The sequence below is a fragment of the Schistocerca serialis genome, chromosome 1, assembly GCF_023864345.2.
Source record: "Schistocerca serialis cubense isolate TAMUIC-IGC-003099 chromosome 1, iqSchSeri2.2, whole genome shotgun sequence".
Taxonomy (NCBI): domain Eukaryota; kingdom Metazoa; phylum Arthropoda; class Insecta; order Orthoptera; family Acrididae; genus Schistocerca; species Schistocerca serialis.
The window spans coordinates 452,748,125-452,764,783 of NC_064638.1; the positions used below are offsets into that span (position 1 = coordinate 452,748,125).

At 36.9% G+C, this 16,659-nt stretch overlaps 1 protein-coding gene across 2 annotated transcripts in view; it reads right to left on the reverse strand.

The window, feature by feature from the left end:
• LOC126473142 (uncharacterized) overlaps window positions 1-16,659 on the reverse strand; it is a 561,035-nt gene that overhangs the window by 54,042 nt on the left and 490,334 nt on the right. For both annotated transcript variants that reach the window (XM_050100011.1, XM_050100003.1), the window contains exon 2: window positions 13,762-13,915. In XM_050100011.1, the coding sequence (XP_049955968.1) occupies window positions 13,762-13,915 (154 nt within the window). The remainder of the gene's footprint in view (window positions 1-13,761; window positions 13,916-16,659) is intronic.

Here is a 16,659-nt window from a genome sequence, read left to right on the forward strand (position 1 = left end):
AAGGAGTAATGTACAGGAAATGCAAATGTATCACACTTATTCTGTTGATGAGTACCTCAAGGCAAATTTGCATTGGCTGTATGAATTCATCCATGCTCCCCCCACATACCCCCTTCCACATATGGAAAATATTATTGTTAAGAAAAAATTGTACTTCAAATACTATGTACACAGTGGTTGGCTAAGCATAGAATTTATTTTTATATTTTTATCTTCTTCTTGAAAAGCGTTTGAAAGAAATTATATCATGAGCACAATAAAAGTAAAGCAAGGGTAATGAAATGTAGTTGAAATTACATCAGATGATGCTGGTGGTACAAGCTTATGAAATGACACCCTAAAAATAGTGCGTGAATTTTGCTACTTCAACAGCAAAAAATGAGACAGTAGCTGGAATAGGGAGGATATTATATGCATACTGGCAAGATAAGGTAAATGTTATTGAAAAAGAGAAATTTACTAACATTGAATATAAATTTAAATGTTCTGACGTCTGGAGTGCAGCCTTATTAGATGTAAAACATAAATGGCAAACAGTTCAGACAAGAAGGGACTAACAACTTTTGAAATGTGATGCTACAGGAGAGTGCATAAATAAAATTAAGGTGAAGGTACTGAAAACAACAACACCACATTATTGTAATTCCGGTTGCTGTACACATACACATAACAGCAGAACTTGTACCTCCTGAAGAAGATGGTTGTCACTTATAGAAATATTGTGAATAAAATGGAAACAGCAACTTGGCGCAATTCCTTGAAACACACCATTGATGAATAACACAGAGAAAACTTGAGGGATCATAAAAATTCTAGTTGTCATATATCTTGTACATGTGTAGTGTATATGAAACATGGTCCAAAGAAATAAAAAGTAAATAGCTTTTTGACTCAGTTTCAATAAGATCTGTACTAACAGCTCTTGACAAACAATGCACTGATTTAATGTGTGTGTGTTATGTGAAGAATATACATGTCAATGTTATAGCTTCCATTAAACTTAATCAGGATAGTGAGAGATTCAGAAGTGAAAGATGAGTCAGGCTATCACATCAGAACCATTTTCGTTTTCTGATGATGCATTGTCACCCTAATGAGGTAAAAAAAAAAATCTTGAGTCAACATCCATTCTCTGTTATCAAAGTGTAGGGTGTTAAGAGAAGAAGAGAAAAATTATTATGGTCCTTCTCTTGGCATGTAAGATAAAGCATTAAATAAAAAATAGAAGTTAAACATTGATGTTGTTATGAGATTGAAATTCAAAAGACAGTTTTGCTAAACATGGTTTTTTCCAGAGTACTACATGTACAGTTTCTTCTCATTCCAGTCATGTTAGGAGCACAGGAAGAATGACTGCTTAAATACTTCTGTGTGTTTATAAATTATAGAGCACAGCAATCAGTCATCCTTTTTTTGCAGGTTTTTCGGCTAGTCCCTAGCCATTAGCAATACACCATTTTCTGGTCTCGATGCATGTCAGTTCCCTGTTGTTCGGGCATCAGTCACAGTCACTGATGCCTGAACAACAGGGAACTGACATGCATTGAGATTAGAAAATAGTGCATTGATAATGGATAGGCACTAGCTGAAATCTGAATTTGCCAAAATAAATCCCGCAAAAAAAGGATGACTGATTGCTGCGCTCTATGATTTATAAATCATATCAAAGTCGCTGGGTGCGCCCACTTTCCTAATGGAATGTAACCTGACTTCTGTGTGTTCTGCAATCAGTGTAATCTTGTCATCATGGCCCCAATGGGAGTTGTATGTAAGAGGATGAAGGATATCTTTACAGTCTTCAGTTAACAGTGGGTCTTGAAACTTTGTAAGTAGGCTTTTGGAGGAGGTTTGACACCTATATTCAAGGATTTGACAACTTACATTTTTCAAAATTCTGTGATGGTCTCCCATAAGTCAAACCTATAATCATTATTACCCTCCTTCTTTGTATACATTTAATATCCTCTTTTAGTCCTATTTGGTATTAGTCCCACATACTTGAGCAATATTCTGAGATGGGATGCACAAGTATTCGTTAGCAGTCTCCTTTGTAGACTGCCTGCAATTTCCCAACATCTTACCAATGAACCAAAGTCTACCTACCACCTGCTTTACCTATGAGTCAGCCTATGAGATCAGTTACACATAGGTATTTGTATGAGATTACCAATTCCAACTGTAACTCTTTGATTTTGCGACAGAGGATGCTAGCACTTTTTCATTCTGTGAAGTGCACAATTTCACATTTCTGAACATTTAAAACAAGTTGAAATCTTTGCACTTCTTCTAAATTGTACCAAGAACTCGCTGGATATTTGTGCAGCTTTTTTCAGATAGTGCTTGATTATAGATTACTGCATAGTCTGCAAAGTCTATGGTCACTATTAATCTACATCTACATCTGCAAACATACTCCACAAGCCACCATACAGACCATGGTGGAGGGTATGTTGTACCACTGGTAGTCATTTCCCTTCCTGTTCCATCACAAATAGAGCAAGGGAAAAACAACTGTATATATGCCTCCATATGAACCCTAATTTCTCTTATCTTATGTCCGTGGTCCTTATGGAAAACATACATTGCCAGTAGCAGGACGGTTATACAGTCAGCTTCAAATGCAAGTTCTCTAAATTTTCTCAATAGCGTTCCTTGAAAAGAATGTCTCCTTCCCTCCAGAGATTCCCATTTGAGTTCCCGAAGCATATCACTAATACTTGTTTGTTGTTTGAACCTAACAGTAACAAATCTAACAGGCTGTCTCTGAATTTCTTCAATGTCTTCGTTTAATCTGACCTGGTGCAGATCCCAAACACTCAAGCAGTACTCAAGAATAGGTTGCACCATTTAATCTGACCTGGTGCAGATCCCAAACACTCAAGCAGTACTCAAGAATAGGTTGCACCAGTGCTCTATATGCAGTCTCCATAACAGATGAGCCCCACTTTTCTAAGACTCTCCCAATAAACAGAAGCGAACCATTTGTCTTCCCTACTGAAATCCTCACATGCTCGTTTCATTTCATATTGTTTGGTAACGTTACACCAATACTTGAACAACATGACTGAGCCAAGCAGGACACTACTAATACTATATTTGGACATTACAGGATTGTTTTTCATATTCATCTGCGCTAAATTACATTTTTCTGCATTACACTGTCATTCATTACACAAATTAGAGTATCCAGGAATGTATTCTGTATGCTCATATCCTATCAACACTTTGAAGTGAGTCACTGCATTAATACTTTTCAGAAAACTAGAAATATAGAATCCACCTGTTGCCCTTCACCCATAGTCTGCAGGATATCATGTGAGAAAAGGACAAGCTGAGTTTCACACAAGTGATGCTTTCTAAAACTATTCTGATTTGTGGACAGGAGCTTTTCTGTCTCAAGAAACTTTCCAGTATTTGAACTGAGAATAGTTCAAGAGTTCTGCAACAAACCAATGTTGGGGTATTGGTGTGTAATTTTATAGGTCAGTTCTTTTTACCATTCTTATACACAAGAGTCACCTGCCCCTTTTTTCCAGTCATTGGGGGGTTTGTGTTGGGTGATCATCTGCCAGGTCATTAATATACAATATGGACAATAAGGGTACCAACACATTTCCCTGGGACACACTTAAGGCTACTTTTACTTCTATCAATGACTCTCCATTCCAGATAATATGCTGCTTTGTAGCATATTTGGAAGTTGCTTTTGCTTCTAGTATTGTGGGTGTGAATTCCACAATTCATCCTTAATTCAGTCTTGCTTTTACCATAAATCGCCAAAATCAGATCAAATACATTTGAAGGTGGTTTTGTGATACCACTCTTTGAATAGGAGCAGTGCAGCACTTTCTGTAGAAAATATTTTAAATACAAATACCATTAAGAAATATATGTATGAGCATTTAGGTGTAAGAATACCTAGGTACCTGAAGTTGATTGTCCAAGAAATTTCCTTAGCGATGAATTCACAAGTCAGATTAAAGAAAAACTGAAACAAAATATTGCCAACTGGTACTTTATGTGCCTTGTCAAAATAATTTAATTGTGCAGTTCTCCCAGATAAGTTGTATTATTATGGTACTGCCGGTAATTGCTTTCCATACTGTTTAACTAAAATGATGCAGAGAATTACATTAAGAAACTCAGGGAGTGTACACAATGAAACAGCATAGGGAATAATTACTCATATTACAGGTGCAACACAGGACCTGATGTCAGATTTGTTCTTGTTTTGCATAAATTATCTTCTATCACATCACATATCCAAGATGCAGAAACAGTTCTCATCACTTATGATATAAGTATTTCAACACTTGAATGTTACTGGTGTTTTGGTTATGAGCTGGCAACCCATAGCATGCCAATCAATGATGCTCATCGCTACACCACAGTGCTTGCAACATTGCTCACAGCATTGCTCCGACTCCTGGAGAAACAGTGATCCACTGCTCAGAAGTTCTCATTGGAAACAACAACAGCACCCTTAATCCAGATCTTGCAAATAGTCCTCTGTGTGGCAGCACTTGTGGCCACTCGCATTCTGGTCATGTTGTCAAATCCTCTTTACAGTTATGAGCATCAAATGTAGCCCTTTCAATCAACTGGAGGTACGAATTAAAAAACGCCTTCAGTCACAACTTTTCGTGTTTTATTAAATACATGACAAATTTCAGACCCTGTGGGTCCACCATCAGGTGTAATTTGTCTTAATACATGTTTTATTTCTTCTCTTGACAGGTTTAATGTTAGGTTATGAATTTCCTAAGTTGAACGTGAAAATATGTGCAAAATAGCGGAAAAATGAACAATGTAAACTTACCACATAATCCAAGGAAAGCATTTTTAACGTTTTAGCACCAGCAAACATTCTTTCCTCCATCATTTTCGTACATGTTACTTCATTCATGAGGCACATTTGCACGCACATGTTTGTAAAGTGTAAACACTTCACAGATATTTTTGTACATGGTGTTATCAAAGTTGAATTTATTCGTAGTGCTAAAGATATAACTATTAAACAATTAACATGTGCTGGAAATGACTTTAGAATAGGTCTTTAAAATTACTGAAATAGCTATGGCTTGCGAAATCTGTTTGTTCATTTAACATAGATTCAGGTTTTTTGATTTTGTAGAGGTATATCCCCAGTTGTTCTAACAGATTTAGGGTCTTACCATTGACTTCATTATGTAGTACTACCAAATTGTTGTCTAGACTGTTGATGACATTTTTGTTTCCAACATGTGTTGTGCAATGACTGATTTTTCGAAATGGTTGGGCCTGAAAGCATTTAGGTGTTCTTGGAAATGGGTTTTGAACTTTATGCTTGGTTTCCTTACATAGGTAGGACAATTAAAGTTTTGCAATCATCAAGTGGGTCTTTATTTTTCTCAAATGAGAAGCCTCAGTTGTCTATGTGCAGCTCAGAATTGTTGTAGGGTTGTCATACAGAGGGTACAGATAATGTCACTACACTTTTGTCTGCTTTATGATGGAACTTAATCCTCAACTTCATATGTGACATGTAACAAGCAACAAAGGATACTGTACTGCCCAAAATAAGACTTTAGTAACTTTTCTGATAGTCTCACTTTTTGTAAACACCTAAAAATCCATGCCACACCTCCAATCTGTATCTCACTGAGCGGCACTTGGTGTTATTGCACTCCTGGTCTTTCTCATGGGTGACTAGGGTCTGTGTGCTAAATAGTTGACTTACTTCTTTTATTCTGGATATGAGATGTTTCTTGTAGTCACTATTGTCCAGTTGAAATGGCAATAGTAACCATTGTTGTATCAGCCCCATGACCATAGGGCAGAGAGAACAGTGCCAAACCTATAGCATCTAGCTTTTCTGTGTTGCTTGTTTCACAATAAGACAGTATTGTATCCCAATCTCTCTCTTCAACCTTAACATACATCAAGAGCCTATCTGCCAATGTCTTATTAAAGCCTTCTGTGAGGCCATTCGTCTGGGGATGGTAAGCAGTTGTCACTCTGTGAGTGATTTCACTCCGTGAAATTATTTCTGCTACTAGAGTCTTCTGTCTAGATTCTTCAATAATCGCAGGTGACCAGACTTTGGAGCTTCACAGAAAACCTTCAAGATAGCTGGCTGTAGATAAGCTGGGATGATGAGCATCTATTTTTGCCAGGTTCCTCAAATTTAAAGGCTTCTATGGTTTTCAGCAATGATGGATCTTTCCACTGTTCAGCAGCAATGTCATTTAATGCAGTGATGACTGAGATTTCATCCGCACTGCTGTGTTATGCCAAAGTGTTCCTCAGATGGCATTCAGCATCATGTTTGTGTCTCTTAAAGCTTCAGAGCCCATCTTGCCAGTCAACCTGATGGATCCTTCATGCTGGTCAGCCAGCATAGAGAATAATGGTCTGTTACAGCAGGGAATAGTTTTCCAAATAAATATCAATGTAACATGTTGGTGGTCCAAAAAACTACAAGGCTCTCTTTCTTGGTTGTAGAGTAGTTTCTCTATAACTATAAGCTATCAACTTTTCAGCACATTCCTGAATTTGTACTAGAACTGGACCTATCCTAAAACTGCTAGCAACAGTGTGAAATTCTCTCTCTGCATTCTCATCATACAATGCTAGGACTGAAGAAGATTTTAGCACCTCAATTCAAGGAAAAAAGGAAAGATCTGTCTTAAAATCTCATTCCAGGAAACTCTGGCATGTCTCTGCAGTAGCTCTTGCAGGGAAGGTGGCTTGACACAGAAGTCCTATATGTCTCACCAATGTTGTTGTTGTGGTCTTCAGTCCAGAGACTAGCTAGAGGCAGCTCTCCATGCTACTCTATCCTGTGCAAGGTTCTTCATCTTCCAGTACCTATTGCAACCTAAATCCTTCTGAATCTGTTTAGTGTATTCATCTCTTGGTCTCCCTCTATGATTTTTACCCTCCACGCTGCCCTCCAATACTAAATTGGTGATCCCTTGACGCCTCAGAATATGCCCTACCAACCGATCCCTTCTTCTAGTCAAGTTGTGCTACAAATTTCTCACCAATAGTCCAAGCATATTCCAAGCAAACTTGTCACATCACGAGTGTGCCGAGGAGTTGGAAAATCTATGACTATTCTTATTTCCTCTGGATCAGGACAGGCTCCATCACCATTTTCTAGTTGCCCCAACATTTTTAGTTCTTGGGCAACAAAGAGGCAATGTTTGGATATAGGGAGAGGTCTCTAGTTTGACAACACTTGGATACGAATGTTCTTCAAATTTCCTTGAAGAAAATGACTATGTCATCCAGATAGCAAAGAAATATCATCAATTTTAAGTGTTGACTCAGATTGTCCATCATATATTTGAAATTGGTTGGAGCACTTCATTGCTGTGAAATACTTTGGTCCTTTCAAGCAGCCTTTGGTGTCATGAGAGTGCAACACTGGGTTCATATCTTTTTTTGTGATTTTGTTCAGTCATTGATAGTTGACACAGAAATTCCATGTGTCTTCCTTCTTTAGAAGAATCACAGAAGAGGACTAAGGACTCTCTGAAGGTTCAATATCATCATCTTGCAGCATCTTCTCCACCCCTCCTGGATTATCAGTTGTTCAGCCAGCAATACCTTATGTGAGTGCTGACTAATTGATAAATGATCCCCAGTATTGATTCAGCATTGTACCATGGACCTCTTGCTCTTTCTTCTCTCCACTTCAAACCTCTAAGCATCCACAAATTGTCTGAGAATGGCAAACAATCACTGACATTCATTCATTATGGTATATGCTGTTGGCCGTTCGATAGCAGGTACTGTCGGCAGTTAGACAGTAGCTTACTCCCGTGGGTTGTCTGTAGCAGTAGTGAAGCATGATACTTCACTGATGGCACTGAATTGCTTTTCCTGTACTGATTCAGCTGTCCTTAAGCACATATTTTTAGGGATGAGCTGTGGTTACCCATGACAATTAGTTATCAAATGTTCTCTGTGACCACCTGTTATGCTTACAATCCCCACTGATATGTAGATTTCTTTTCTTAGCCCGAATTGCTTTTTTCAATTGCAAAAGATTCAAATAATAACTAAGAATCAGGATCACCCCAGAGAATTGTGATAGGACCTTTATTATTCTCTATGTACATAAATGATCTAGCAGACAGGATGGGCAGCAATCTGCAGTTGTTTGCTGATGATGCTGTGGTGTATGGTAAGGCGTTGTTGTTGAGTGACTGTAGGAGGATAGACAAAATTTCCAGTTGGTTTGAGGAATGGCAGCTAGCCCTAAATGTGGAAAATGTAAGTTAGTGCAGATGAGTAGGAAGAATAAACATGTAATATTCAGATACAGTGTTACTAGTTTTCAGCTTGACACAATCAAATCATTTAAATAGTGGAGTGTAACATTGCAAAGTGATATGAGCTGGAACGAGCACGTGAAAACTGTGGTAGGGTAGGAAAATGGTTGACTTTGGTTTACTGGGAGAATTTTAGGAAAGAGTGGTTCACCTGCAAAGGAGACCATGTATAGTACGCTGGTGTGACCTATTCTTGTGAACTGCTCAAGTGTTTGGGATCCATACCAGGTCGGATTGAAAGAATTGACTGGTGTGGATAGAGCTGTTGTGAAGGTTGAGATCTGTCAGAATACTGGTCACAAAAAACTTGCCTTCCTTGTCTGCAGTAGCACATAATGTGTCCAAGATGTCCACAGTGGAAAGAAACTGGTGTGTAGTCCTCTGTCCCCTAAATGCTCATTTTTCTATGGGTCATTACATTGTCAAAGGAATAGGATGTATTTGCATTTTTCATGTATCAAGGTCAATGTTTAATGGGCGCAGCATCAGTCAGACATGGCCAAATCCATTTCCCCTGGTTGGTTCACTGGAGGCAGAGACTGGTGCTAAAGATCGATACACTGATGTGTGAGAGAGGTGAGGTAATGGTGGTCTTTCAAAGCTGACAAAGAGACCACATTCAGGAGTCATTTGTACTTCTTTCATCCAACATTTTCTGTTGCATTTCCCCAATTCACTGGCATCACTTGATGAATTCTTCATTTGTTGTGACATACTTTACCAGAAGAGCTTGGTACAGGTCTTTTGGGGCCACTTTTATAAAGTGTGAGATTTTGTCTGCTTTTGTCATATTTGGATTCACGAAACATCCTGCTTGTAAGACTGTGTTGTTTTCCCATGATATTGGCCCTTTTCTTCAAGTGTTCCTCTGGTAAGTGGACTTGCTGCTGACTGTCATTAAATGTTTCCTTCAGATCTGGAATTTGTCCCATTTATTGAGCTTCTCTTCATCAATCTCGAAGCACTGCTGTGCTGTGCCATTGAAGTAAAAGTACACATTTTCCAGACACATCATGTCAGCCCACTTGTTGTATTTGGCAACTTGGTTGAATTCTTTCAGCCATTTTGTTGGGTCCTGACCAGCATCTCAAGAAAACACTGATAGATGCCTGATACTTGTTACTTTTTTGGAATCCATAGGTTTTGTGGAGATACAGATGCTGGGAATGATGTACCACTAGTATTCTGGTTCCAGTCCATGTAGGTGATGATTTTTTGTTTACTAATTGGACTCATGGTGATTTAAATGTTCTGAAGTACCCAAGGTCTCCACCAAACAAAGTAAGATCTCAACCACATTGAAGTCCAAATCCGAAAGCAGAATTGTCGTTGAAGTACCACAAGTAGCACTGAAAGCAGGCTTATTACTGACACAACAATACAGCCCGAATAGAACTGAACTCCTGAATGTAGAATGCTGCTATTTATACAAACTGCAAATGTTCCAGAATATACAAACATTACAAATACAAGATATTTCAAGAACCTTCCAGAAATGATCAATTCTAAATAACAAATGCACAAACACACACACACAATTATCCCATGTCTGCATGTATAAAATTCTGCCTCATCCTAGCCAATTTATCAGTAAAGGATTAGAGAACTGTGAAATATTCATGAGTTTACTGACTATATTGGAAATATTGTTCAGAAAAAAACATATTTTCTACGAGGAATAATGCCCAATTATGGGCCACAAGGATGTAAATGTTGATAGTGCACTTTTAGGCAATTATTCTTTACTGCAGATTCCTGTGAAATCACTTCTTTGTCCTCTTTTATCCTATATTTTTCCCTTCTTTTTCTCTTTTTGTCCCCATTTACATTTCAGAAGCTGTGTGATTTCTTTGATTTGTCATCTGCCATATAATTTTTCATCCTACTTGTATGCAGTCTAGAATTCCAGTTTGGACATAGCTTACATGTACTCACTATCCATCCCTATTTCTGAAACAATTCATTGCCATTGTTTTCATTTTCTCTTTTCTTCCTACATACATTTTCACTGAAATTCATGCTTTCATCCAGTGATTCACTGTGTTATATAGACTCTAGCATGACATGGAACGTTCAGGAAGGTATAGATTAACAATGAGAAAGATTTAATACACACTGGCTTAATAATTAATTACTGTTAAACTGTTATAAACTGTTCTTGCTACCTCATTGTATACTTAACAAAGTCAAATTATCAGGAATATAGCTACTTTGAAAAAGCTGCCATTTTCATAGTACCATTAAATAGCTGCTGCTTACTGCTAGTTTTTGTAGAGATAATAGAACATGACTCATGAATTAGCCTCCTTGCACTTTGCCCTCGTCATTTTTAAATCTTCTACAAGCAAATTCTGTGTTACCATTTTTTCTCAAGCAGCAACATTATAAATGAGTGAATTTGCAAGTTAGAAATCAAATAAAATGACACTGAACAGCATACAATAACTACCTAACATCCATCGTTAGGTCAGAAAAATATGTTTTAGTCTATAGCTGCAATTTTTTTGTTTTGCCTACTGGCTACAACTTTTGGGAAACAGTGCCATCCTCAGCATAACAACTGCTGATTTCGACATAGATCTAGCCAGCGAAGCCGATAACTAAACAAAATTCATTGATATGATTCAAGTATTGGGTTTCAGCACAAATTTCACTGATTTTTCTTGAGTAAATGAAATGTCTACAACATGTATAGATAATATTTTAACCAATTACACTTATAAAGAGGCAAATATGTTTTGTTTAGATTTAGAACTTTCTGATTATTGCGCTCTGTTTATGGAGTTACCAGAAACAATAGAACCTTGCTAAAAAAAACCTACACAAAACACCAGTTCAGCAAATAAAATATGAACTTATTCCATCATAGATTAAATAAGGTGGAATGGGCTATGGATCATAGTATTTCATGCTCTGAAAATTTTGCTACTTTCCTGGAAAACTTCCTACACGTTTTAAATGAAACGTTCCAACTTACTGTACATCATAAAAAGGTAGGAAATAAAGTAAAGTGGATTACTGAAGGAATAAAAATCTTGAGTGCAAGAAAAAGACGGCTACATAAGGATCTAAAACATAACAAAAGTCCTGATTTTGCTACCTATGTAAAAGATTGCAAAAATAAATTTAAAAACGTTGTAAAGGTAGCCAAAGAACTGGCAAATAATAGTTTTATATTGGATAATAAAACAAATCAAAGGCATTATGGCCAATGATCAACAGCTGAAACAGGTGCCACAATAGAGGCCGTGATATTTCTGAAACCAAGATAGAGGATAAAACTATTGTAAATCCTGCTCAAATTTCTGAATTGTTTAATGAATTCTTTATAAATGTAAGCAAATCTAATGTCAGTGTAGCAGAGTACCCAGACAAGGTAAATTTCTTCAACAGTGAGGAACTTGATGGTGAATTTTTCAGTACAGTTACCAAAACTTCTGTAAAAGATATAGAAAATGTAATACTATCACTAAAAAGTGAAACATCAGCATCATGGGATGGGATACCAACAAAAGTGTTAAAAATAGTTTCTAAAATAATTGTGCAGCCATTAACTGCAATAGTTAGCCAGTCCCTTCAATTAGATTATTTTCCAGACACACTTAAGTATGCAGTAGTTAATCCACTATTCAAAACAGGCACAAAAGAACATATGGGAAATTATCAACCAGTCTCTCTTCTTCCATCACTATCAAAAATATTTGAGAAGGTAGTTACCATACAAATTCAAAATTTCATAGAAAAATTTAAAACAATCCCAAAAAATCGGTATGAATTTCAAAAAGGCAAAACCACAATATCTGCTATAAATAATTTTGTTGATAAAATTAGCTCATCTCTAGACAACTCACTGCATGCCACAGGAATTTTTGTGACCTATCAAAGGCCTTCGATAGTGTGAATCACTCCTTGCTACTGGAAAAGTATGGAATTAGGGGCACGGTATTGGAATGGTTTAAATTCTATCTAACCAACTGAAGACAAAGTGTGGTTATAACATCAGAGAGAGGAACTTATACTTCAGAATGGAAAACCATTTCACATGGAGTACCCCAAGGTTCTGTCTTAGGTACCATTCTGTTTTTGTTTTACATAAATGATCTGCCACTTAATATTGAGTGTCACTCAGTTTTATTTGCAGACAACACATCTTTAATCATTAAAATTAACAGTACTGATCAAATTCCACAAATTGTATTTAATACTTTAGAAAAATTAGACGCCTGGTTTCATTTAAACGGGTTAAACTTAAACATGGAAAAGGCTCAGTTAATGCAGTTTAAAACAAAACAAGCAAAATTAAATGATATTCAGATCAGTCACATAAACCAGGATTTGCAGGAAGCTAGCTGTGTGAAATTCCTAGGAATATCACATATACAGTATCACATATACAGTACCCCAGCAAATAAATTAAATAGCCTCGCATTTGCAATGAGAATAGTATACAATGCTACCAGTATGGGCATAAGAAAAGTAGTGTATCACCGCTACTTTGAGTCAGTAATAAGGTATGGAATTGTATTTTGGGGTAACTTAAACCATATGTGTCGAATACTAAAACTTCAGAAAACCATCATTAGAAATGTGCACAATGTAGGGTGATCATATCACCCACTCCTAAAAAATCTAACTATACTAAGTGCTCCCTCACTATACATATATGAGCTGATTATCTTTGTACACAGTAACCCTGATTTATTTGTAGCAAATCATTTTCGACATGATTACAACACCCAAAATCAAAATAATTTTATGTTGCCCACTCACCATTAAAACTTTATACTCAAACTCCACATTATATGGGTATGAAAATTTATAACAAAGTGAAAGGAAGAGAATTGCTCCACATAAATTTAGAAACACTGGAAAAATCCATATATGTGAAACTAGTGCAGAAATGTTACTATTCAGTAGAAGAATTCATAAATGACAACCTGAAAATTTGAGCAGGAGCCAGTAAGTGCTTAGGACTGTTAATCTTAAAAATTTGTTACTTTTGAAGAAAAACTATTATGAGCAATTGCTTAGTTAAATAATTATTCAGTACTGTATATTATATTACTGATATCATAAGGAAAATTGTAAACCAGTTTTTGTGTTTTGACGAGTCTCCTGTACTTTAAGTCAATGGCTTGAAATCGTATGTTACGAGACAATGAACTTCTACTCTACGTGGCACACAGTCCTCAAGCTCACTTCTCAATTAGATTTTCCAGATATTCTATAGAGTAAAACATATATTTTTGGGTTGTGTTGATCGCTGTTACAAGTGACAGTATGTCAGAAATATGTAGTATGTTGCTTGATCAAAGACATATAAACAGGAAATTAGAAAAACTTAATTTTAATGAAATAGTTACGACTTGAAAATGGTTGTATCAAATGAAATATGTGTTTATTAATTGCAGTTCATAGTTAGTATAAAGTTTATACCCACCTATAACCAAAAAGTAAATCACCAGTCCCAAAACTAGTAGCACAGCTATTACTAATATAGACCACCGGAACAGACGCCAGTTTTTCTCATTGTCTTTCCACCAGTGCTGTGAAGAACAGTGTCCATTCTGATATATAGGGTCAGTAGAAGATCCCTGCAAATAAAAGAAAGTAGATAACATTAGCTTTATATAAAGTTTCTGTTTAGTTTCAATCATTCATGCAATGTAATATTGAGAAGCAAAACAAATCAGTTTTTCCATTAATCCACCAACTGAAGTCGTACCACATCTTTTCCTCTGTAAACTGAATGAGGTGGCACAGCAGTCCCATCCAAGCTTGTGGTCTATGTCTAGTGATGATGTTGGGACATTAAGCTGACACTCTTCCTGCATCATCACTGTTTCTTTCTTAACAATACAACATTGGAATTAAAAATTTAACTGACTTATGTCATGGTAAATTTATAAATGTACCAATAGTGCTATGAATCTTCTGAAAAAATTTGACTAAACTCACGCTGTCTTCAACAGAGCATTAAAGCTTGGACTTTGTTCTTCCTTTTATTACACTAATGTGATGTGTAATGTTTTGCACCACACATTGCAAACACATTTATATCTAATGATTTACTTAGCAGCTGAAGACATGTTGCCCTGCAGTATACAGTCTCACTTCCACATTGCAATTTGTGAACACCTGATTTAGGATGATACGCGTTCATTAACAAGCTTCTTACAAAAAGCCAAAATCTAATGATATATAAACGTTCAAATTCTGCAACTTTAAATTTTGGCATTTTGTAGGAAACTTGATAATGGAATGTGTTATCTGAAACCATTCATCTATTAACCAGGAACACCCCCACCTCAGTTCTTTAAAAATAGAATTCTTGTGTTTATGGGATCATATCTTCTGAACTATGTGTCATAAAATCATATAATTTTGCAGATACACTCAGTGGTACACAGGGTGTCCCATTTATCTTGATCACCCCAAATAACTATTTGTCCAGATGCAAATTACAAATTGCTTCAAGCAAATGTTCTTTAGCTGTCAGGGGGATATCAATCAGCATGATTGCCTTCATTGTAACTTTGTTTTACAAATATATGAACAGCAGTATGACTTTTTTGAATGGCACCCTGTATTTTTTATTCAGTAATTCATTTCCTCTCTAAATACCTATTCAGAAATGTATCACAGTGTACCATTCACTGAAACACGATGTTATTAATTACATACCACAACACTGACTTTGAGCCCAAGATCACAAACTCGTCCACTTGCTGGAGTTGTCAGAAAACTAAATTGACTTTGACTCTCCTGTACCATTGCCCAGGTGTAGAACATTGAAAGGTGTTCAAAGTGGTGACCTTGGACACCGATACACTGGTTCACTCATTGAATGAAAGAATTATTTACTGCTTCCAGTGTTGTCTGCTGAAGAGAATTACAAGCAAGCACGATATGTTTCAGCATGACCTCTAGAGATGTTGGAATATCGCGATAGACAATGTCTTTAATGCATCCCCAAAGAAAAAAGTCCAGAGGATTTAAATCAGGAGACCTAGCGCACCAAGTAACTGTTCCTCCTTGACAAATCCATTTGGCAGGCTACCTTCAGTTCAGAACATGACGTGCAAGCAAGGCATTATGTGCTGGACATCCATCGTGTTGATACCACATGAACATTCTGGTTCTTAGCGGCACTTCATCCAGAAGAGGAGGAAGTATTCGTCTGAGGAAGTTGGCATACACTGTGCCGTTTAGACTACCATTGATGAAATATGGGCCAATAATTGTAGTACCAAGCATCACACACCAGACATTAACTCTCCATTGACACTGATGTTCCACCTGTCTAAGACTTTGTGGGTTGTCACTGGATCAATAATGCATGTTCCTCGTATTTACCTGTCCTTTGCTTGAGAAGGAACATTCATTGGTAAATAGAACATTGGAGAAGAAGTTTGAGTTGGCAAGGATTTGCTGTTGTATCCACTGACAGAACTGTACACGATTCTAGAAATCATTCCCATGCAGTTCTTGATGTAGGTGTACATGGTAAGGATGGAACCAGTGACATATAAGAATAGGATGTACACTGGTTTTAGGGATGCCAATCTTGTGTTCAAGCTGCCATGTGCTCACATGTGGATTCATAGCAATGGAAGCAAGAATAATAACTTTGGCAGCTTCGTCTGTGCGAGTGCTACAGCAATTGCATTGTCCTGGGTCGAAACTTCCCATTTCCTGAAGCATCACAACAAGATGAGTAAACATCTGTTGGGAAGGTGGGTTCTTGTCAGGATGTTGCTTTCTGTACAGTTCTTCTGCCTGCGTAGCATTTCGCCTACCGTCAACAACAACAACAACAACAACAACAATAAGAGAAACATTATGTGAAGCAGTTTGTAGGAAGGACAGCCTTTACTGTATGCCTATTCTACACAACAGTTTTAAAAGGACTAAACTACTGTACTGACTGTACCCGTGCATAAGGAAACAGTACTGAAATTACTGCTCTGCTAACTTACATTCCCCATAGATGAGTAGCATTTCTACCTTCTCTTCATTGATGAACATTCTACTCGCACAACTCTTCAACTGACAATGGTTGACAGAATGATGGGTGTGCTTTCTAATTATGTTTACATTTGTCCTCCGTCAATGTCAGAATGTGAATGTGTTCCATTGCCCCGAGTACCTGCATTAACCACTGGGAGCATCAATGCCAGTGTTGTTTTATGTAATTAATAGCATTGTGTTTCAGTGAATGGTACACTGTGATACATTGGCAAATTACCGAATAAAAATACAGGGTGCCATTTAAAAAAGTCATACTGTTGTTCATATCTTTGAAAAAACAAAGCTACAATGAAGGCAGCCATGCTGA